Here is a 23769-nt window from a genome sequence, read left to right as displayed (position 1 = left end):
AAGCTCCCTCACAGAAAGTTATTACATGAACTGATTATGCACTGCCTGATGTCTGAGACATTGGTTTACAATAGTTTTGAGAAGATTTTGAGCCTAAACATAATACAAAACACTTATGGGGGAGGGATACATGCATTATGAGGCAAATTGTCCCCAGAAAACTTATTTTTTCAGATTTCTTCCATATAAAACTCAGAAGACACATGTAGGCACACTGGGGGTTTTGGATAGTATATAAATTGTTTATATTTGTGCTGTGGTCATGGCGACCCCTGGTTCCTATCACCAAAAGTTCTTTGGCGTGATGCCAGAGAAGAACCGCTTATTGAACAACATTTCATTGGATGGTTTTTTAAAGGGGAATTCCAACAACTTTTCAAAATCATTAATTCAGTTGTTAAGGTTATAAAAAGTTCTTATCAGTTTTTATATATAATGAGTTTAAACTTGGTAAATCTGAAAAATATTAGTAATAATAATAATAGTTTTCTGTGGTGACTATTTTGCCTCACATTGCCCTATGTGTATCCCTCCACCATGAATGGATTTCAAAAATATGTTTTAAAACTACAACTTTGTTTGCAAAAAAGTTGGGACGCTGTGCAAAATGTAAATAGAAACATAAGGCAATGATGTACAAATCATTTAAACTCTATTCCCATTGACAATAGTACAAAGACAGCATATGAAACATTATTTTCATTAAATAAATGCCTGTTTTGAATTCGATGCCAGCAATGCAGCGCAGTCAGAGGGCCTGAAGATCACGGCCAGCCAATATTGGTTTTCGGCCTGTCTCCCTTGGAGACAGAGATTTCTCCCCGTATTTTATTTTCAATGAAATATAGGGTTTAAATGATTTGCACATCATTGCATTCTGTTTTTATTTACATTTTGCCCAACGTTTTGGAAACAGGGTTGTATCATAACATCTCAGACATTACGCTGCGTATTTATAACCATTTCATGCAGTAACTTTTAGAGACAGTCTGGTTCATAAGAACAATAAAAGTTTTTTCCTAGAACTGAATATCCAAACCAAGAACCATTCAACCTCTCCTTTAAAGCATGTAATATGTGTAGTTTTAAACTGAGCACACATAAAATGCTGCATGTCTAATGATGAATTTTCTGATAAGAGAAAAAAACTTCTTATAAGCCCCAAAACCTTCTATAAGCATCAAATTAAAAGAAGGATCCAAAGAAAGGGGGCAAAAGTGCTTTATCAACATATATATAAATCAATAGTGTCAAAATATGGTCTTAGCCATCATATTTACTGTAAGTAAAATACATTTATATAAAGAAATTTTTCTTTCTCTTTAACACAGAGAGGAAAAGACCCCCCCAGTGTTGCCTAACATGCAGAAAGCCTTCAGCGTCAGCAAATTAAGTCTAATTATTAAAGCAAAGTGCAAATGACATCTCTGTAACTCAACAGATCAATTCAGCCAAACAGAACATATTTATACTGCATAACAAATACAATGTAGCTTAAGACTCGTTCACATTAGAATGCAAAACAAATACAAGACAAAAAAGAATTAGTACAACAGAGAAACACATGTACTGCATTTGCTACTCGAGATGAGCACATGTCTGGATTAGCTTGTCAATGTCTGAGAGCTCATTAAAGGAATATTCCAGCTTTCTTCAACAAAATGTCCATTTACCACAACAGACAGCACAGTCTATTACCACAGATATATAATTTTGACGTGCATTCAGGCACACAGTAAGTGAAATGCACTTACAATAGAAGTCAATGGGCTACAATCTACTAATGTCTATGATACAGTTCTGTGCAAAAGTCAGAGACCAACCTTTCACTTATTTAAGTTCCAATCATAATATTTCTAAGAAAATAATCCACTTGTGTAAAAAGGAGAAAGTAAAAAGTGAAAGTGAAGAAGTGATTAAAAGCTACAGAGAAAATGGGGCTCCTAATAACCACCTGGAAGAACTGGTAGACACCAAAACTGTCCCCATCAGGTAAACAGCACTTAAAGTTTTCATCTTTGAGAGAGAGGAGAAAATCAAGCTGCTTCAGATCTGAAAACATCCACAGGTGTTTCTGTCCATCCTTCCACTGTGAGAAGACAACTCAGCGCTATGGGTCTGAAAGGATGTGTAGCTGTCAAGAAGCCTCACTGAGAAAAGGAGACAGACACATCAAACAAAGAAGCTGAACAATGGACTGACCACCTCAGAGTCCAGACCTCAACACACTGAATGTGTTTGATTACTTCAGAAAATGATAAACCAACTCCTAAGACTGAACTTGGGAGGTGTGTCTGCAGATTTCTGTGAGAAACTGAAAGTGAGTCTCCTGAAAAGAATGGAAGCTGTAATAAAGGTACAGAGACACACTAAACACTGACACTGACAATAAATGAATGAATAACTTAAATAGTAATTTAATTAATAAGTTAGTAATAACAAAAATATTTACAGGCTGTTTTAAGAAAAATAAATAAATGATGGTCTCTGAATTTGCACAGAACTGTAGGTGTGTTTCACTAATCACAGGGAATTGACTGTAGTAATTATTTGTATGCTACAGAAGTGTTAAATAAACATTAGGTTGAAGAACGTAACTTATAATGCGTGAAAACATTCTCCCACTTGTTTATGACTCATCACAGCTACATCACATTATGAAGCTGATGGATTGTCTCCAAAATGAGCTATTCATTTTCATAACAAAAAAGGTCCCACATATTTTCACGCACTCATCCCATGTGTGTTTGATTGATAAGGATCAAGTCTTATTGTCATCATTCATGCTGCACATACAACAGGAATGAACTGGGCTGATGTTTATGCTGCAGTTTGGCCTCAAAGGCCTCCGTCATCTTAATAATCTGAAAGTCAGGACACTGTGAAAAAAATATTTGTAGTTGAATTATTCTGTTTTCGTTTACTTGAATATAAATCCCAAGTTTTTTGGCACAACTAAAAGCTTCATAGGCTACAGCCAAAAAGTCTGTGTGTGTTCAGTCTTGCCTGTGCCTCTTACAATTCTGACACAATTGCTGTAGTGTTATTCCTAATCAAATGGACTGTGTTAGGCAGTAAACTGTAAATTTGTAATAGCAGAACACAAAATAAAAGTCTTTGGTCTTTGGGTAGAAAACATTGGCCCCTGTGAGATATGGAAACTATACAACTGCACTTTATATGCAATTATGAAGCATATTGCTATTTCATCACTGTCCAAAAAAGAAAAAAATGTGTTGTAACTTTAAAAGAGAAGGCAAAAACGTTCTTCACTTTTAATACAAGTTAATGTAAAGAGATGTTATTCCAATCAATTTTAGAGCATTTGTTTGTCCCATTTATTTTGAAATTTTCACATAATGTAAAAAGCAGCTGCTATGTCCAATTATGTAAAAATAAAATGAAAATTGTGAGGGAGATTGTCTTTTTTGGACAGCAACATTATATGACTTTATACTTTTTTAAAACCAGAAATATTGTCTCTCTGGTGCTAAAAGAACAAAAACAGCCCAAGTGCAGCCTCTAGTGGCCAAGACCCCAAACTGCATGCAGCAAAATCAGCCTCATGTTTTATGGCCTGCAAAGTGTTTTAGCTTTTAAAGCACATTTTCTTAATAACAGAAATTCCATTTGAACAAGTAATAATGTTAGTATACTAGTATTTCTGTATACCTTTCAATTCATCTTAATTTGATGAAAAACAGGGACTTTTAAACGCAAGAGACAAATTTTAAAATGTAACAATTCAATCTTCACTAGCAAGAAATCCATTCGAACATGTAATGATCATAATTTCAAAATGTAGTTTTCTGGGGAAGCTGTGGATTAAAAGCTAAAAAGACTTTCCAGAAGCAACATACTTGATTTCAGCAACCAAGAAAGCGCTTACAATTGACTCCTGACTGGAAATGATGTAAAACAGGAACGCTACAACTACTGCAAACAGAAGAAGCTGAACAGAAACAGCATCCATATCAGATATTAGCATCTTTCTATAAAAATCAACCTGCTAAAATGCAGTAAAGGATTCTGCCTTTTGATCTCACTATCACACAGTGATGTTTCAGTGATGACCTTAATCTGAGATGCTTTAAATTTAGACCTGTTCCTTCAGAGAGATAACTAGAACTGCACTTGGTCATCCTCAGTTCATATGAGAGAAAAAAAAAAAGAACGTGTGTACGTATATACATTCCTTCATTAAGTAAGAGGATGTGAAAGACCTCATAGTGGAAAATAAACAAAAACTGCAACTCCACTGTTCCCATTTGATTGCTCCCATTGCATTCTGGGAATTGCAGTCCAGTCAGATAGGATGAAGACACCTGAGAGCGGGCAGCTGTGCTGCACTTCAGTCATGATTGACTATCCAGGCTCTGCCTGCAAATGTGTTCTTTCATAGCAACTGTTACTAGGTTGGAAAAGCTTTACAGAACACTGGTTAAAAGCCTATTCAATCTAATGATGAACTGTGGCACAGAACTCATTTTACCACAATGCCTACACTTAGAGTCTGTTACTAAAAGGGAATTCCACCAAATTTTCAAAAATTCTCTATGGTTAAGATGTCAGAATTGTTCACAGTGGCGGTGATATGAACCAGAAAGTTATTACATGGAATGGTCATCAACGGAAAGCTTGATGTCTGAAACATTATTTTAAGATGTTTCTGGTCTATTTTTCAAATTCATTCACTGTGCAGAGATACATGCAGTAAACCTAAAGCTGATGCTGTTTACTCAAAAACTGAATTAGGCAGAAATTTAGACAAATTGGTGGAATTCCCCTTCAAATTCAAATAGACGGAATGTATTCTTAGGAGTTTAGATTTAAATTGAATCACAACAACCTCACAGTCACTATGAAACGGTTCATATCTCAACAGAGCATAGAAAAGTCAGTTAGTAAACATTCACAGGTCAGGACGATGCTTAGAAGTATCTGATGTGCCGCTGTTTACGCAGTGGCTGTGTCCCATTTGCGGCACTACCAGATTCTCCACTTTCTTTCTCTCTCTCTCTTTGACTGAATCATAAATGGCATCTTACTGGACATATACAACACTACTTTTGTGTAGAAACTAGGGCTGCATAATATGTCGTTAGTTATTCGTTATTGTGATGTTGGCATTTACAATACTGACACTGCAAAAGCTGCAAAAAACTGCAAAGGAGTCATAGTGTTTTTACTGTTCCAGGTGAGTTGGTGTGGTCGTTTTGATGAACGTTTTATGTAATTTAACAAAAGTTAATTATTGAAGTAAAAATGATGCAGGCTGATCTTCACTATATTATTGATATAGTAATACCAATATGTCTCAAAAAAAATTGTGCTTAAAAAAATCGGGCAGATGTGGATTTGGCCAATATTTCAAACCAATTTCTGAATTATTAAACTGATTTACTGTAGCAGAATGTTTAGAAGACTGCATTTTTATATCTTAATTGTATGCATTTTTAAACCTTCTACAGATATATGTTACATTTCTCCTTGTTCCAATTTCTACGTTTTGTAAATGTTTGTGTATCAACATCAATATCATCAATATATGAAAAAAATCGGGTATTGGCATCACCCAGTTTCCATATTGGTGCATCCCTAATTCTGACCATAGTATATGACCCAGAATATGCGTAATTATTATGTATATAGCCCAAACTATTCTTGAATAGAAGCTCTTTAAGGGCTTTTAAAGCTCTAATTTAATAAAATCATCAATGTGTTTCCTTTTTATTTATTTTGCATCATTTGTAAACACCAACTACCCTTCAAATTGTGTTATTATTTCACGATGAATGGTAGAAATGTTTTAAATTACAGGTCATTTTAATTAAGAATGAAAAGCAAATTGATTTGTGAGTAATTACCGTTTCTGTGGGCGTTTTGATAAATCAAGGTATTCACGCAACCTAACAAAAGTATTATTTTGGTCAAAATAGCCCAGGTTCATTTTGAACCATGTCTAAACATTGACTGATAAATGTATTTTTAAATAGGATTTCCATCAATTCTTTAAAACGTCTGCTTGATTAAACTGTCAAAATGTAAACCAACTCAAAGTGGTTTGGTGTGAAATGCAGAGTCAGAATTGTTCACAGTGGTGGTGATAGGAACCAGACGTCTACTTAAAGCTCCCTCACAGAAAGTTATTATATTAAATGGTTATGGATACACTGCCTGATGTCTGAGACATTGTTTCATGACAGTATAAAAATATTTTAAAAAGAAAGTTCCCAAATAAAGCTTATTTTTTCAGATTTTCCACTATTTTACTATCATCAGCATTACATATAAAACTCAGAAGACACGTGAAGGTTCACTGGTCATCACAACCCCTGGTTCCGTAAAGAAATCTGAGTCGGTAAGTTTCTCTGCAATGAACCATTTCACATCAAACCACTTTTCTCAACCACTGAATTTGAAAAATTAGTGGAATTCCCCTTAATATATAGCAATATAATAACAATAATAGGATTTTGTCTGTATCATGCAGTCCTAGTAGAAAATAATGCTCTTTGACCTAAGTAGTGCACTATATGCCCACTAGGAGGCTTTGGGGATTCAGCCTCTCTCTTTCTCTGTCTTAATGTTTTGCCTCTCTACAGGTATGTGTCATGTTCTGCACTACTCAGACTCTGATTGGACCCCTGGAGGGGCGTGTCCTTCAGCAGCGTCTGTGGTTGGCCGGGTAAAAGGTCGTCCTGTGATGACGAATGCTGATTGGCTGTCTCAGGCGGAGAGGTGATGTTTTTCTTGCCTTTTTTCTTCTTCTTGTCCCTCTCCTCCTCAGTGTTTTTGGAGTTTGGGAGGATGTCCACAGTGATGGTGGGTTTCTGCCGCAGGTCCTGCTTGCTGGGAGGTTCAGCAGCCATGATAGCGCGAGCGCCGTGCATTCTGGGAGGAGATTTACAGTGCAGCTCTCCTCTTGACTCCTTCCACAAACGCAGCTGAGCGAGGTGCTCCTTCTCAATGTCCCGCTCAGAGATCGGCAGCTCCATAATCTGGAGGAGAGAGAGGGAGACAGATCTACACTCCTACCCGAAACAGAGCACTCCAGTCATAAAAGTAATATAGAAGTCTTGAAAGAGAAAGCATCTGTTTATTATTCTTATTAATGTTAAAAAAAAAATCTTTATCATATAATCTTAAATAACTTATTTTTGATCAATCTATTTCCATTTTTTAGTCTTCTCCTATTCGCACAAGCATTCAAAAGTTTGGGATCACTTTTCATATTTATATTTTTTGGTTATTTAAATGCAATAATAAACAATTCTTCAATACGTATTTGTTGTACATTCGCAAAGTGGCTCAAATTAGTATATCATAATATTTTTAGATATTTATCTGCCGTAATATTGCTTTTATATTACTGGAAACATTTAAAGAAAGCAAGAGAGAGAGAGTTTAGTTTGTGGGGTCAAGGTCTACTGCTTTCTTTTAATAATCAGAGATCCTCCTTTAATGACTGACAAGAGTAGGTTAATAAATTACTCTGTCATGTGAACTGCAGTAAAATTATGTAATCCAGTAAACTTCATATACAGGTGCAGTTTTATGATGCTTACATAAGCAGACATAAAAACAGCATACACAGAAACAAATACTACAGAATATAACATGCAGGATTTAGAGTTTGCTTTATTCGTCCTGCAGTAACAGATAGTGTCCAGTAGGAGGAGACAAACTCAGTTTTTTCGCCAGTGTTCCACATTGTGTACTGTGAGGAGAAAACCAGTGATCTGCAGGGACTCGTCCCATTTTCACTGAGAGGAACAGAAAGAACCTGTGAGTGTTACCTCTCTAATGAGGAAGACTTCCTGCATGTAGCGCAGCTCTATGGCCCGAAGCCGCTCCATCGTCTCGTACTGACCCTGACACGCCTTCAGCTTCTCCTGAGATCCCAGCATGCACTTCAGCAGCACCAGCCCCACACGGAAGATGATTTTTACTCCTAAAAAAAGCTCACACTCTTAACTTTTAATGCAAGTTAAAGGAAAATTCTATCCATCTCCATAATTAAATGGTTAAGATGTAAACCGAGTCATTCAGAGTGGTTTGGTGTGAAATGCTCAGTTCTAGAGAAACTTCAGAGTCAGAATAGTTCACAGTGCTGGTGATAGGAACCAGACGTCCACCTCTAAAAGATTCCCCACAGAAAGCTATTACATGCATACGCTGCCTGATGTCTGAGAAACTGTTTTATGATAGTTCGCAAAATATGGCCTGAAACATATTTTTTAAATCCTTTCATGTTGAATGGGCAAAATAATCCATTCATTATTACCTGTCAACATTCACTGTCAACATTCCATATAAAACTCAGAAGATACGTGTAGGTTCACTGGTGGCTTTGGATAGTAAATAAAATGTCTATATCTATGTTGTAGTCATGGTGACCCCTGGTTCCCATTGCCACCACTGTAAAGAAATCTGAGTCTCTACAATCAACCACTTCACACCAAACCACTCTGAATGACTGCATCTCAAAAAGTGATTAATGGAAAAACTCGGGGCAATTAGTGGCATCTCCTTTAATAAACTGAACTTTTCTATTTCTATTCCATTCAACAAATGATGTTGGACAGTGACAATTTGCATGAATTCAGTCATGTGTCTCTTCTGTGCTGGTTTAAGTGTCAAGAGGCAGCAGATGCCACACCATGAAGAAGATAACAAAGGAAGTTAAACTGTGTCTGCGAGCTATAACTAGCTCTCACAGTACTCATATTACTATTTTTATAAGATGTCTGGAAAAGGTTAATATTGTGACATATTGTGTACAATGAAAAAAATGAGATATTGTAAATTTGCCATAACGCCCATTGCTACTCATGAACTTGAAACACATCCAACTGAATAGATGGAAACACAGTTAAAGCATAAGACGAACGTAGCACCGCTGGCAAACATTAGGTGTCAAAGATCTCTGAGCGGATGTTTTCGTGGTTTGTGGTTGAGGTGAAAAGACCAGCCCAAGAGCGTAGGGTGAAGAGCAACACAGGGGAGAGTGAGAGGTGCTGACCATGTGGGAATTATTCAGACTCTGTGCGTGCACTGAAGTATACTGATTGTGTGTGAGCCACACCCTCGCAGAAGAACATGTCCCAGACGCGCAGCACCGAGGCCCAAGGGAGCGTCCGGGAGAACACACACATAAACCACTCGGTCATGTACAGGATGGGGTCGATCTTGTGCTTCTTCAGGTGCCGATGAGCAACAGAGGAGACACGCTTCAGCAAAGCAAAAAGAATCTCTCCATCCAGCTGAATTGCCTCCTGTACACACACACACACACACACACACACACACACTTTTATACAATGTCAGGACGTGAAGTTATGTATCCCATATAAAGGGTGGTGGTGTTGATTTCAGTGGAAGGGTTTTATCTGTTTGCTAATTAAGACAGGTGTGTAACAGCTGAAGATTTGTTAATGAACAGCTCCACTCTGTTGACCAGCACGGGACCAGCAACCTTTGAACCCTACACTCAGCTACATCAGCAGAACAGCCTGCTGTGTGTGCACGTGTCTATGAGAGTGGGAATGAGAGAGAGAACTCACATGCCCTGTGAAAAAGAGAGAGAGAGAGAGAGATAGATAGAGAGAGAGAGAGAGAGAGAGAGAGAGAGAGAGAGAATATATATATAGTGTTAATCTCACCAGGCCTGCGCTATAATATCCAGGCAGATATTTCTCACAAATCTGCACCAGACTCCAGAACGCTTCCTGAAGAAAGCAAACAAAAAGATATCAGCAAACAAACAAAAACAAACCGTTTGTAGAAGAACAAGCACTGCTTAAACAACGCTGATTCACTCTGTGGACTGGTTGCTAAGATAAGTTGATCACACCTGACTCATTAAAGCTCATTAAGCTCAATCAACACAGTCAGACAGATCGATTGACCATTGAGCTCACTGTACACATGCAGACAGGCAGACAGACAGACAGCAGGCAGACAGACAGATAGATAGACAGATGGACAAAGACAGATAAACAGACAGATAGATAGACAGATAGATAGATAGATAGACAGACAGACAGACAGGAAGCATTTCTACACTACTGACCATGTGGTGCATGTAATCAACTAGAGTAAGTCTGCAGTGAAGTTTTACAGTGATGTGGTATCAGATCCAGACACTGCAGAGATAATGGAGTTTGTGTTCATTAAGGTTCACTGACCTCAGCAGGCATGTGCATGAGCAGCACTGCAGCTATCGGAGCCTGAGCCTGACAGTACCCCTCCTCTGGTCTGTACAGCGTGTAGGCCTTCAGCACCCGGAACAGATCCTGCTGCCTGTACACACACACACACATGCGCGAGCGCGTTACAAAACGTCATGCACATGCAGACAGTTTGACGTGAAAGTGCGATAATGAGCCCTGATTAGGCATTCAGCTAACACCTTGCTGATTGGTGGGTATAAACGTCCATTACTTGTTAGCTACACTAGCCTCGCAGCTCCAGTGCACAACTAAAGAAGCAAACTTCAGACACCAAACATGTCACTGCTGATTGACTACATTTGGAGTACATTTGGGGTCATCTGATTTATTGCTTTAAACTAATCTTTTATATTCAGAGAGCATGAAAGTTCACCCGTGGCCTCCTCGAGCCACAAACATCTCATGGAAAGGAAACTGCCTGTGGAGATCCTTCTCAATCACATCCACCCATTTAGGATCTCCAGGCTGGCGGTCCAAATCCTAAGAAAGACAGACAGAATTATTATAAAAATAACACGAATAAACTCCTGTGAATGTAAACTATGTACACAGAACACTGAAGCAGTTAAATCATCATCCTAGATCAATGTATCATGATGCACTGATACATTTTTACACATATTTTCTAAAAAGTCTGCTGGTGTGTGTTTGGTCAGTTTTAAGTAATACGTTTCCAAAAAGGTTCATGTGTGTGTTCGAGACTGAAGTGATAGTCAGAGCGTTATCCTCACCTGAAACCTGTCCTTGTTCTGCTCCTTTTTGACCTTCCCTCCACAGAGATAGAGCCAGACACGCCCTCTGAGCGACGGGGGGATTCCCTTCTGACAGCGCAGCTTCACCTACAGAGAGAGAAAATATGGAAATCAGGAACACACCAGCGCTTCAAATAATCAATGACTGTGTGGGCACTTGTGGAAGTAGTATCAACATGTAATATGCCCCATATATATTATACATGTGTAAGCACCTATATGCAGTAAAAATACTAATTATAATAATAAAAATAATAATATGCCCCATATGCATCATTCATTTCAGACCATTTCCGTCATTCTGCTCATCATGAAATTTTCCGGCAATGAAAGTGTTAACTGCCATTGTCAAATTTGGTGAAAAAATGGAGATCCAAGGCTTTGTTCTGACAGCAGCTATCTTTATTAATATGTAATAATAATGTCACATATGTATCATAAATATGTAACACGCGCATATTTCAATTAAAGCTTCATTAGTTTCACTAGGGTAAGTAAAACTGACCGCTACAGTGGAGTTTGACCTGTCACATTTTCTTTATCCTCAAGTTCTAGAGAGAACCACTAGCCTTTTTTGGTCTGATAACAGGCTGTGGAGAATTTTGTTTGGCAGGTTTGACCCATCTCTTTTAACAGACCTGATTTACAGTAAGAGTGAAACTGATGTTAAAGAAATTATGTATAACAAAAGTCTATGTTTGCCCTTGTACAGTCATATGTAAAAGTTTAAAACTCCTTGTCAAATGCAGGTTGTGATAATAATTATTTGAACAATACATAAACATTATTATTACATAGAGGTTCATACATGCATTCACCAAGCACTTTATCAGGAACTTCTCCTTGTTTCTACATTTACAGACAGTTACAGACTCAAGTCCATCTGTTTCTCTGCATACTTTGTTAGCCTCCTACTGTGTCTGATCCACTCGCACCAGCGTAACCCACATTAACACGCCACCACCACATCAGTGTCACTGCAGTGCTAAGAATGACCCACCAGCCAAATAATACCTCCTCTGTGGGGGTCCTGACCGTTAAAGAACAGGGTAACAAAGTATGCAGAGAAACTGATGGACTACAGTCTGTAACTGTAGATCTACAAAGTGCTCCTATATGGTCAGTGGAGCTGTTGAAATGTACAATGAGAGTAGAAACAAGGAGGTGTTACTAATAAAGTGCTGAGTGAGTGTATATCGGACATAAGTGTCAAAACAATCTACCAACAGATTTGAAAGCTCACCTTTTTGTGTTTTTTGCTCATCCACTTGTCCCAGCTGTTGAGCATCTCCAGCCATTTCACCTCTCTCTGCCTCAGCACCTCTGGAGGAATTTCTTCAGCACTGTAGAACACAGCAGAGAGAGAATAAACATTCTCGCCTATTCACATACACAGCACAGTTATTTGTGAGTAATGTTTGATTTTGCTGTTTTGGGACATGTCTGGGGACAACCATGTTACTTTTCAATGAAACGGAACCACCACTGTAAATGTTTAGTTAATCATATACAGATCTGTGCTGAAGCTTTGTGTATATTTATCTTCAATACTCAGCTTCGTGTTCATCAAACTGTCTTCTTTGGTATAAACAGCAGAAGTTTTGTTTAAATAATGATTTGATCGTAACCAGCCTTCAACATGGTGGTGGTAGTATGAGGTGAGACTGGCTGAGGGAAGGAAGAGAACTCTGAGAACTTGGGCTGCAGCTCTGCGCAGCTTCTGCTTGGAGCTACAAGGCTGGGCTCCCCCATAACTGGGGTAGGACTGACAGAGAGATAACACTGAGGAGCAGGGAGGAGGTGGGCTTGCAAAAACTTGGTCAAGGGAAATGTGTACATTTGCATACAATGTGCTGCTGAACCCTACCTGAAATTCCAAGCACTTTATCTAACATCAGACGACAGACACAGTCTAGATATTCACAATGGATATAAACTGGTCGATCCTAATCTTGGGTCACGGGTATGTAAGCAGTCACCAATCACAAGGCTCACGTGGTTTGTCCTGTCTGCATAGCTTTACACACGTTGTGGTCCCCTATAGCTTCACTGTACTCATCAAACAAACTTAGAAAGAAAGCTAACCACCAAGCGAAAGCTAAACCATCAAGAATAACTAGAAGCTAGAACAATTCATTCGTCCATTTATTTGGTCAACCAGCTGTGCCAACGTTCCATGGATGCAGCAGTAAGTGAATAAAGAACCTCCTTTAAGGTGTCTCCTTATAAAGGCTGGATGATGTTTTTAGTGAGTGGACACAAGAGCACCTGGATATGTAGAGCCCATTTCACTCATTTCCCTCTGCTTTACTGTTTCAGTGATGTAGCGTCCAGGAGTGTTGGACTATGGGCTGTCAATTGGGTGTGATCATCAGAATATTAGGTCACACTCAAACAGTTTTTTCATTCAGACTTTGCTGAATGTTCAATATAACAGTCAACACTCTCACAAATGAAAGGGCGAAAAAGGATTCTTCAGAGTGGTGCCATAGAACAGGGGTTGGCAATATGCGGCTCTTTTACTGCCCTGCTGCGGCTCCACAGCGGAATTGGATTTTCAGGTTAAAAAAAAAATAATAATCCTCCTTTGCAGTAAAATAAAGCTCTGTTGATCGTTCTAACACAGTTTTAACAATATATGGTCTTAAACGCTGGAGTTAATGTAGAACTGCTAATTCACCCTTTAACCCTGAAGGTTGACGCGCAGACTGCTGGTCACCATAGCATCGCAGACAACAATCTCGCCTAGCTAGTAGCTAACAAAAGGCAAAGAGAAATGAACCTCAATCATTTAGAGACAAGTGTACTTTGCATTTAATAATCACTCCAGCTGGTTTCCTGATACGTTTAATCTGCAACGAGAAACTGTCAAACACTAAAAAGTCAGGAGGCTGAAGTCATTCTCATTCGCCAGCTTCTTGTTCGTATTTTCCCGTTTCACCTTAAATGGTGCAGCAGTTACATTCTGGCACCTCAGGCACCATTTAAGGAGGAATGGGAAAATAAGTACAAGAAGGAATGAGAAGCTGAGCTAAGGCTTAAGGCAGAGCAAAGTAAGTCTGCGTTTTCGTTTATATTATATTTTTAGTCTATACTAGTACATTAGCACATATGGAGACATATTTACAGCCAAGATGGTAAAACTGACATAAAATGTTGTAGCTCCCAAGGTGGTTTGATTTTTGTTGAAAGGACAAAATGACTCTTCTTAACACTTGGGTTGCAAACCCTGCCATAGAAGAACCACATTTGGGGACAGTCATGAGACTGTGGCCTAAATGTGGGAGGAAACAGAGTTTTAAGGGTGGGAACAAACTGACTGAAATGTCCATTTCTTCTATGTCATTGTTCAAACCCTTTTTGTTAAAGAGTGTACTGTTCAAAAGCACTTGGCATATTTGTTATATTATATTCAATTTTGACTTTTACAGTGTGGATTTAAGTGTTAGAAATATTACAAACTTGCATTTTTAGATGTTTTATTCAATATTTAAAGGATAATAACATTACATAATGTAAATATCTATTTACATTATTTTTGTGTCATGTCAGCTGTCTTGAGATTTGATCTTCATATTTGTTCCCACTGATTATCTAAAGAGCTGTGTAGTTGTTCAGGATGGGCAAATTAGAACAATTTCTATACATGTACCTGCAACTAAACTGGATTTATATTATTGAAGACAGTGAATGTAGGGCTTTTATTCTTGTGATTTATTCAGATATTATACAATATATACCGTTCCTTTTTCTTCTCTGAGGGTGGCTCATCTTTCTCTCTAGCAGTCCAAGCCCTTTTGTGAGTGTGATCGAGATCCCAGAGGTTTCACAATGAAAAGCTTTCTTTATTAAAGCCAGTCAATAGACACACCCTCAGTATAATTAAACCACAACTGAGTGGGTGAACATGGAGAAAAACCACATCAGCATGAAGCACAGAGACAGAATTATCAAGAAAAAGAAAAAGGGATGTTCTCATGAGGATGGGCGATTGGGCAAAAATATAATATCAGCACAATCGAAAACCTTACACATTAAGACAGAGGAGCTGGTTAGCATTAGCTTAGCTAGCATGATAACAGCTCTGCTTACCACAGAACATGTTGGATTCTGGTTAACTAAAACACAGAAAACAACTTCAGATGATAATGACTCATATCTGAGGGAGTAAATTCAAGCAGCTGGTGCGGAAAGGGGCAAAAAGGAGAAATTAAACAGGTTCTGTGTGTTTGGAGCTATAGCCTGATCGGCTAACTTAAAGTTAGCTTAGCGAGCAGCTACAGACACTAACAGAACCACCCATCACAGTGCAGGTTTGATTCTGATTAACTGCTGCTCTGAAACAAATGTAGATAATAAAAAATAGAGAATAAAAGTGGAATGACCGAAAGAAAGCCAAAATCGAACCTGTTCTGTGGTGTTTTGGACTGTAAAGTTTTGGCTAAACTAGCATTAGCTTAGTTAGCAGGCCAAACATGCCACACACTGCAAATGGAAACTGTACGTTAATGTAAATGAATCTGTGTTTTGTTTTTTTTATTAATGAAAAGGCTGATACTTATTGATCATTTTTCAAAACTGTTTACTGTCCCAGGCCTAAAAGTGAATGAATAAAACAAGATAATTTTCAAGTGGGCTGGGGAACAACTACTATGCAGCTAATGTAGTTACTATACACTGGTAGTTGTTGTTGACAGCCTCTTTTTACGAACCATGCAGTTGGTCAGTGTACTGTGCAGTGATTTGTTCTCAAAAAGAGTTTGAAACATAGTGACGCAGAAAGGATGTTGATAATCTTTTAAATTACGGTGGGCCCCTAAGCTCCAGGTAGAGAACATGACGGACGTCCAGCTGCTTTATGCGGGACATAAATACTCACAGGTCCTCTGTGTACATGGATTAAAAGGTGTGGATTATCAGAGGCTATTAGATTACAGGATGGTGTGATACAGCTGAATGAGACACTAACCTAACACAGGCTGTGTTTGGTTTCCTCTTGGCTGTGGTTCTAGACAGAGATGGGCAATACGTCGATATATTTTCAGTGTGATATATTCTGTCGTAGAAGGCTTTTCTGACTACATGATGGGTATCATCAGTACTACTAGAACGCTGAACAACTGCATGGATCAAAGACCAATTTAGAGTCTGTAAACAACAACAAGAATACACTAACTGAATAAAATGCATAATAAGAAGTAACGGATTGAATGGCAGCCTATTATACCATCATCTCACTTTATTCATTTATTTTTTCCAATTTTTTTTTAATGTAGCACTACTGCTTTTCTGGTGCTTTTTGTTTATTCTAATTAGTTTGCAAATGTCAGAGATATGAAATATTTCATATACGGTGTGATACAGTTTGCCATCAGGTATTGTAATGTTATATTTTTATCATAACACCCACCCAGCGTTTCAGACAATTAAAAACCGACCATACGACCAAAAACTAATTCCTTATGAAATTTACTTTCTCAGGGAAGAGCAGACGACCTGCAACTGACAAACCCACATGGAAAACAGGAAGTGCTGTAGTGGAAAGATCCCCCCCCCTTCCTGAAACACTCAGGGACAGACTGCCTTGATGTCACCACAGTATGCATCCATACTGCACCTGAATTTAACAGTCAATTTGGTAAGACTACAGCGCATCACATGAACTGCAGCCACACCCATCCACCAAGACATCAAGAAGTTCAGGACGAAAGAGAAACTGAAGGCTCATTCATGAAGAGTCTTAATACATAAAGTTCTTTTCCACAGTGGCGTAATGAGTTTGTGAAATGCATACATCTTTGGGCTGTTTCACAAATTTCAAATCTATTGTGTTGATATTCACTGTTCTAATTTGAAGATAAAAATAAATCTGTCCGTGTTTGAATTTTCACTAAATATATTTACTTCGATATGAATATATTTTTATATGTTTCAGTTGGAAAGCTGACTTGGTCTAAATGAGATGAACTCTATTGAACTGACATTGATTTACCAGACTTTTCTAGTGATTGTTGCAACCAGGCCCTCCATCTGTTCCACTTTACATCATCTATGGGGTAAGTTTTAACATTTCTAATCATGTTAAAACTGTTGCCAGAGTCACATTTGTGTATACAGACAACACTTAAACATAATTCGGACTGCATCAAACTGAACTGCGAAAACTGAGATTTCATGAACTGTTTCCTGAAGAATCATAATATATCGTAATAATTTGAGGTCATACATTTTCACTAGAGAGTGGATACAACTCTTTCAAAGTGGGTTCTTAAAAAACACTGCGAACCCAAACCAAACTAACTCTACCTGTTGTCCTGTTATGAGTCAGCCAAGCAATTGTGGTGTCCCACAAGGGTGTATTCTGGGCCAAATCCCAATGTCCGTCTCCATGGCAGCAATAAACTATCCCATGGCAAACAAATCTGTCAAAGCTCATAACTAAGTCAGTGGCTATATGAATGGTCTCTATGCTCCATTCATAAAGCCATTGACTCAGTTATTAGTTTTGACATTGACTCTCAGACAAATATGCCAAGCTCACCCTTGGGCTAAACCCTCTTCATTGCACTGGCCGGTTTCTGTCTATTCACAGTAAAATGTCATTTACTCTGCATAGAGGCTCTGTTCTATGATAGCTTACAGACTGCAGCCTTCTTAAAGACTCTATTTAAGAGAAAAAGCACTGTTTTCTGTCTCATCCCAACACCTCCACTTACAGCAACAAATGCTAAAGCTGAATCATTTACCAAGAGACAAAACCAAGAATCAAAACAAATCATGCTGTAGATCGGGGAGTTCACATTCCTAAGGTATTGCATTTATCTTCGTTTATATATGCCTTCCACTTTTTACTGGCTTTGCTTTAACTACATTCTTGATTCCTTATGTCTATTTGATTGCCTCTCGTAGGTATACTATCTAAATTTTGTATTATGGTAAAGGTCAGCAACCAGCCTTAAAAGTCCTGAAATGATGAGGTTTATGTTTGTTTTTGATAACCATTAATAACTTTCCATACCATTAAAAAAGTTTCCAAATAATCTAAAGCATGATTCATCTAGAGCTGCTGGTGCTTAGAACTTTAAAAACTCACTGAACTTCCAAAGAAGGGACCATTCATAGTGAACAAATGAAATGACTTGCCTTTTAGCCATTATTTAGTCACAAATATTAGATTAATTTTACTGTCACATGTTTGCTTGAAGGTCTGGCCAAAATGCCAGCAAATACAAGGCTGCATTGTCTGGCTTTTTAAAAAGAAACTCACAAAACTCATTATACAGAATAGAAAATGTCGCCTAATGTATTGTGTCAGTGTGGCATTGGGCAGGGAATCAGAATTAAGTTAAGGATAATTAAGGAATAAAAGGCTTTTGATCATGGATTTGCCAAATACTAAAAACTACATAATGGAAAGTACAATATTAAGCATTTCTGAATACAAACCAGGTAGTGGTGGATGGTGGTATATGTGGTATGCCACATATCAGCGCAGATGTGGCATACCAACAGTGTAAACCACCCTATTGTTGTACTGTTTCGCTGCATGGCAGAGTCAGGGATGTTTCAGCAGACCCTCGATCACCTCCTGCTGTCTAGTCTGTCTCATCTGAAGCAGTCCACTTTGCTTACAAGGTACCGAATATAAAGGAACGGTCGGTCATCTGGGGGTAGCTTTAGCCATACATTGACACCAGAATGCTCCTGTTTCCTCTCGTACCGCCTAAAATGAGCTGCCTGACTTGATCAGCTGCATCAGACAACACTCTTGGATTTGTGTGGGTGCAACAGGCTGTAGACCAGCTGGTACTGAAGCGTGAACAACTAACATTTTCAAAATTCCAGCAGTGAATGTTGACTGTATGACTTCACAAATTTGACCAAGCTGAAATTGGATTTTTATTCAAATTTGGCATTCCACCTTAAATTGTGCAACAATGACATTCAGGCACCAGTACAGAACATAACTGCTACTCTATTTAAGGTGGAACAGAAAGGTCAAAAAGCTGCTGTATAAGAAGCCAAATTTAGTCTTGTAGAAATTCAGACATGAAACAGAACGGGACCATGGGAGTAGTGCAAAAAAGCAATAATGACATGATTTATCTATCCATTGTTCAATTTTGTTTATCATATTTTTCACAATAAAAGTACTTCATATTTTCTTTTGGTTGTTAAAAAAGGCATATTTTTAAAGTGAAATAACATCTGAGAATAATAATCCACTGTTAACATACAAAAATAGGTTACTTAAATGCCTTTACAACACACCTCTATAAACTAAGAACAGCTCTACCAGTTTGCACTAAAGTCCCTGTAGTTCCTGAACAATAAGCCTTAGTATGTAATAACCCTGGGATTTAAAGGGGTTAGGCATCTAACATGGTTTTAGTTTAATAAAACCTGAACAACATGAGCACCTCGTTAAGGATGTGATTACGAAGGCAGAAGTGGAGCAGCTGTAACTACTAGCTGGCATTATCTAGAACCAAAAACAATGGAAAGATATTTTTCTGTTCTCAGTGTTACTTTGATGAGTCATCACCATCTACCACCGCACTGCTTCGCTCTAGTGTTAGCAGGCGTGTACCTGTTCTGTTCTATTTATGTACCCGTTTTATTTACGTAGTGGCTTTCAGAGTTTTGGTTTCACAGCCTTTTATTTTATTTATGTGCACAAAGACGAATGAAGAAACAAAGGCAGGTCTTGGTGAACAGCAGCTTCTAAACCATATTTTCATATATAATCAATGCTTTGTGGCATCACATGTTAGGTCAGCATCATACACACTTAAAAAAGGTGGTTCTTCAAGAGTTCTTTAGTAAAGAAAATGGTTCTATACAGAACCATGAACCCTCAAAGAAACCCTCTACATGCCTAAATCGTTTTTTGAATCGTAAAATGGTTCTTCAGATTGTGTAGATGGTTCTAGAACCTTTTTGAAAAGGGTTCTTCTGTAAGTTCAGAGGTTCTTTTATAAGTGTCTATAAGACCAGGCACGTTTATTTATAGAGCACCTTTCATACACTGCAGTCATTAAAAGTGCTTTAAAAATGAGACAATACAAAGATAAATCAAATTAAAATTTAAAGTACTGTAATTAACAATAATGTAATGTAATGGAAAATGGAAATTAACATGATGAAAACAACTTTTTTAAAAAGATTATAAAAGAAAGAACCATTTTACATACTAAAGAACCCTTGAAGAACCATCTTTTTTAAGACTGTAGAGGTAATAAGCCCATGACTCTGCGCTTTTAGTCTATTCTAAAAACACAGCTTACTTCGAACAGAACTGTTTCTTTAGTTTTTATTGTATTTTCAATTGTTCTCCCAACAAATGATATACATTCTAGTTAAGCATCTATCAACACCACTAAAACACTAATGTGACTCAAATCTCCACTACACACATAAAAAAATGGCTATTTAAGGGTTCTTTAGTAACGAAAATGAACACTCAAACCTTTTCTTATGATTAAAGTGTTCTTTTGCATCATGAAGGGGTTCTTCAGATTGATTGATGAATGTGTTTTATATGGTTCTATATAGAACCTTTTCAAAAAGGGTTCTATATAGCACAAAAAAGGCTTGACGTCGTAACAATAGAAGAACCCTTTTTGGTGCTATATAGAACCCTTTTTCAAAACCGTTCTACACAGAACCATCTACAGCACATTTTCCATTAATATAAAGGACAATTTCATGATGCAAAAGAACCCTTTAATCATGCAAAGCATTCTTTAAGTGTTCATGGTTCTATATCGAACTATTTTCTTTACTAAAGAACTCTTGAAGAACCATCATTGTTAAGAGTTTATAGTATAGTTTATATTACAGACCATACATATAGACCCCCCCACACTGGCAACCAGTCTGTTCCCAGAATAGACTTTATGGTGCTGTTACTGCTCTATAAATGTCTATGAGTGAAGCCGCTAACCAAAGCAAAAGAATCAATGTATCTGAATGGATTTCTCAATCCAGCAGCAAACCAAAGATAAAAGTAAGAGCACCTTCAGCACCAGCTTTGTGAAGAGGGGCGTCTACAGCCAGGCAGGGGTGTCATGGAAATGTAGATGCTATCAAGTCATTCAGTCACTGACTGTCTTGACACTGAAACTACCGCAGTGTGAACCACAGGTTGTTCCATTTATGCAGTTCCACGTACTCAAGTGCAGTTCTGATGGATCTGTACGTTTCTGAGTGTGTTCAACTCACAGTACTTTTACTTTTAAGTATATTTGTGAGCAAAGTGATCTGACTCAGGTCCATTTTAATCCCTGACAGCTTCTTGTTCTCTTTTTGGGGGTCAATTTGATTCTGTTGTGCTGGCTCAGCTCCTGTACTGCTTTACTGTTGCTCTCACTTTATAGCTTTGGCGGGTTTTCATATGAATGAAAGGATCTAACAAGAGCAGATCCTCTGCTGAGAGATGCTGGATGGACCTAGTTCCACTGCAGTTCTACAAGTTACTCCCTAACTTAAAAGGGAATTTCTTTACAGTGGTGGTGATAGGAACCAGAGGTCACCATGACTACAAAACAAATATAGCCATTTTATTTACTATCCAAAACCACCAGTGAACCTACACGTGTCTTCTGAGCTTTTATATGGAATGTTGATGATGGGAAAATAGTCATAAATTTGAAACTCTTTGGGAACTATTTCCCACAACACCCTGCATGTATCCCTCCACCATGAATGGCTTTTAAAAATATACGATTCTTCAGGACCAAAACCTCCTCAGAACTATCATGAAACGGTGCCAGGCATCAGACAGTGTAATCATAACTATTTCATGTAATAACTTTCTGTGAGGGAGCTTTCAGAGGTGGACGTCTGGTTCCTATCACCACCACTGTGAACAATTCTGACTCAGAAAGTTTCTCTAGAGTGGAGCGTTTCACACCAAACCACTCTGAATGACGGCTTACATCTTAAAAATTTAATTATGGAGAATTTAAAAAATCAAAAGTCTTTAAATAGCTCTTTATACTTCTGCTCAACCACTTACGCCTGCAGTCATTATTTCAGAGTTAAAGTTAACCTGTACAGGTGTGACAGCCTTCATATTATAACATCTTGCGATCCAGTCACAGTTAGTAAACTCCTAAGACCTGTCATTTGTTTATTTCGGTCTAAACTGGCCTCTCAGATGATGTTCATACGTACGAGTCTTCAGAAAACTGCTGAGCTCCTCCAATAAATCCGTATTTGTCTGTGGGTGTCTCAGCGTTGTTGGCGGAGCCGTTCAGCTCAGTCTGGGATTCGAGTGAAGGGCTCTTCGGCTCGGCCAGGCTTTCTGTCGTTCCCCGAAAACCCCGTCCGTCCTCAGGCTGCCCTCCACCACCTTGCAGCTGAGTTTTAGCCATTGTGTTTCGGTCAGAAAATCCAGCTTGTCCGCGGACTGCAGCTGCAGTTCACCGCCTTCACCAGTAACAACCTCACACTAAAGCCCCGACACTCTTCTTATCGCCTCTTCCTTATGGCTGTTTAGCACTAAGCTAGCTCTGCAACAGAGATATTTAACTTGGGCTGACATCGGCTTCAAGCTAACCTAACGTTACTTACGCTAAGATTCGACTTGCATATTTTAATAACAAAGTGGGCGCACTAGTTCCACTTCTTAGATTTAGATATTTTGTGTTCGTTCGCTGACGTTGATTCTCTCTGACTGAAAGAAACACACTTTGAATAACTTAGCTAGCTAAGATAGGTTAGCTAAATTTGCTCCCTTGCCAACATTAACAAAACGACGGCTACGAGAGTCGTGTCAGTACACAACGTTTATGCTAATATTAGTAATTTTACAGGCACACGTTCCAGAATAAGAACATAAATAAATAAATAAAACCGTTTTCTGTAAACAAGCTAACCGGCAAGCTTACTATACTAGCTAATGTTAGCTCCGGCTAGCAGGTTAATTCGCCCAGCTAGCAGCTGTAAACATGCAAAGTTCACCCGAGCTTCAGAAATAATATGATTAGACGATGTGCGTTTCTGTAATACGAACGCGTCTAATTTATTAATCTAATCTGTTAGCTGTCCCAACTAGCAGCTCTGTTAGCTGATGCTATCTAAGCTAACAAGCCTAGCAACCCCTTAGTCCCCTTTGACGTGGCTGCGCTGCTTTTACGCAGGACCGCTGCTGCTTATCACAGGGCAAGATCATAATAATGATTATATAATAATAATCAACATTCAGAGGTGAATGAGAAAAACTATAGCAAACGTTAAGCTACTTCTCGGAATAAATCACTACAGTACTTATGAAAAAAACAGAAATACAAAATCCTGCATACAACCCTCCACCATTAATAGATCAGGCAGTGTATAACTTTCTGTGAGGGAGCTTTTAGAGGTGCATCTCACTTTGTGGAAAATTGGTGGATTTCCCCTTTAAGTACTGCGAGGATCCGCTGTGGAGCTTTTTGGTCCATCCAACATCTTTCAACATAGAAACTGAAGTTTTTACGGCTTTACGACTCTTTTTGGATCCTATTGATCTAAAATAAATTGCTAAAGCTCCCATATGAGAAGGGCAAGAAACAATGAAGTAATTCAGGAGCTGAACCAACACAATAAAAAAAAAAAATAGATTACTCACTAATATACTTAGACATAAAAGTATTATCGTAAAATACTCAGAAAAGTACAAATCTGTTCCTTTTTAGGTCTTTACCTTTTTATGTCTTTATAACTGTCTTTGCATAGGTCTGTAACTGATATGTACGTTTTAGATGGGAAATAAAAATTATTGTTATTCGTCTTTATTA

At 38.2% G+C, this 23769-nt stretch overlaps 1 protein-coding gene across 1 annotated transcript; it reads right to left on the bottom strand.

Annotated features, from left to right (window-relative positions):
- Positions 1–6374: 6374 nt before the first annotated feature.
- tbc1d10ab (TBC1 domain family, member 10Ab) lies at positions 6375–23134 on the bottom strand. Its single transcript, XM_036594672.1, has 9 exons — positions 22166–23134; positions 12231–12330; positions 10967–11074; positions 10609–10715; positions 10191–10305; positions 9666–9731; positions 9089–9278; positions 7800–7954; positions 6375–7001 (listed from the first exon to the last, which is right to left on the bottom strand). The coding sequence occupies exons 1-9, from the start codon at positions 22363–22365 to the stop codon at positions 6600–6602; spliced, it is 1443 nt and encodes a 480-aa protein (XP_036450565.1). The 5' UTR covers positions 22366–23134; the 3' UTR covers positions 6375–6599.
- Between the last annotated feature and the right edge of the window lie 635 nt (positions 23135–23769).

This window comes from Colossoma macropomum, unplaced genomic scaffold (assembly GCF_904425465.1).
Source record: "Colossoma macropomum unplaced genomic scaffold, Colossoma_macropomum, whole genome shotgun sequence".
NCBI classification, from domain to species: Eukaryota; Metazoa; Chordata; class Actinopteri; order Characiformes; family Serrasalmidae; genus Colossoma; species Colossoma macropomum.
The sequence above is the reverse complement of the archived record's forward strand: the minus strand, read 5'-3'. Positions and strand labels throughout refer to the sequence as shown.

Excerpts from the sequence above, each read along its gene's own strand:
- tbc1d10ab (XM_036594672.1), bottom strand. The coding sequence starts at position 22,365 with ATGGCTAAAACTCAGCTGCAAGGTGGTGGAGGGCAGCCTGAGGACGGA. Across the intron at positions 10,716-10,966 it reads AGAACAAGGACAGGTTTCAG|GATTTGGACCGCCAGCCTGG; the intron begins GTGAGGATAACG and ends TGTCTTTCTTAG. Across the intron at positions 9,279-9,665 it reads GATATTATAGCGCAGGCCTG|GAGGCAATTCAGCTGGATGG; the intron begins GTGAGATTAACA and ends GTGTGTGTACAG.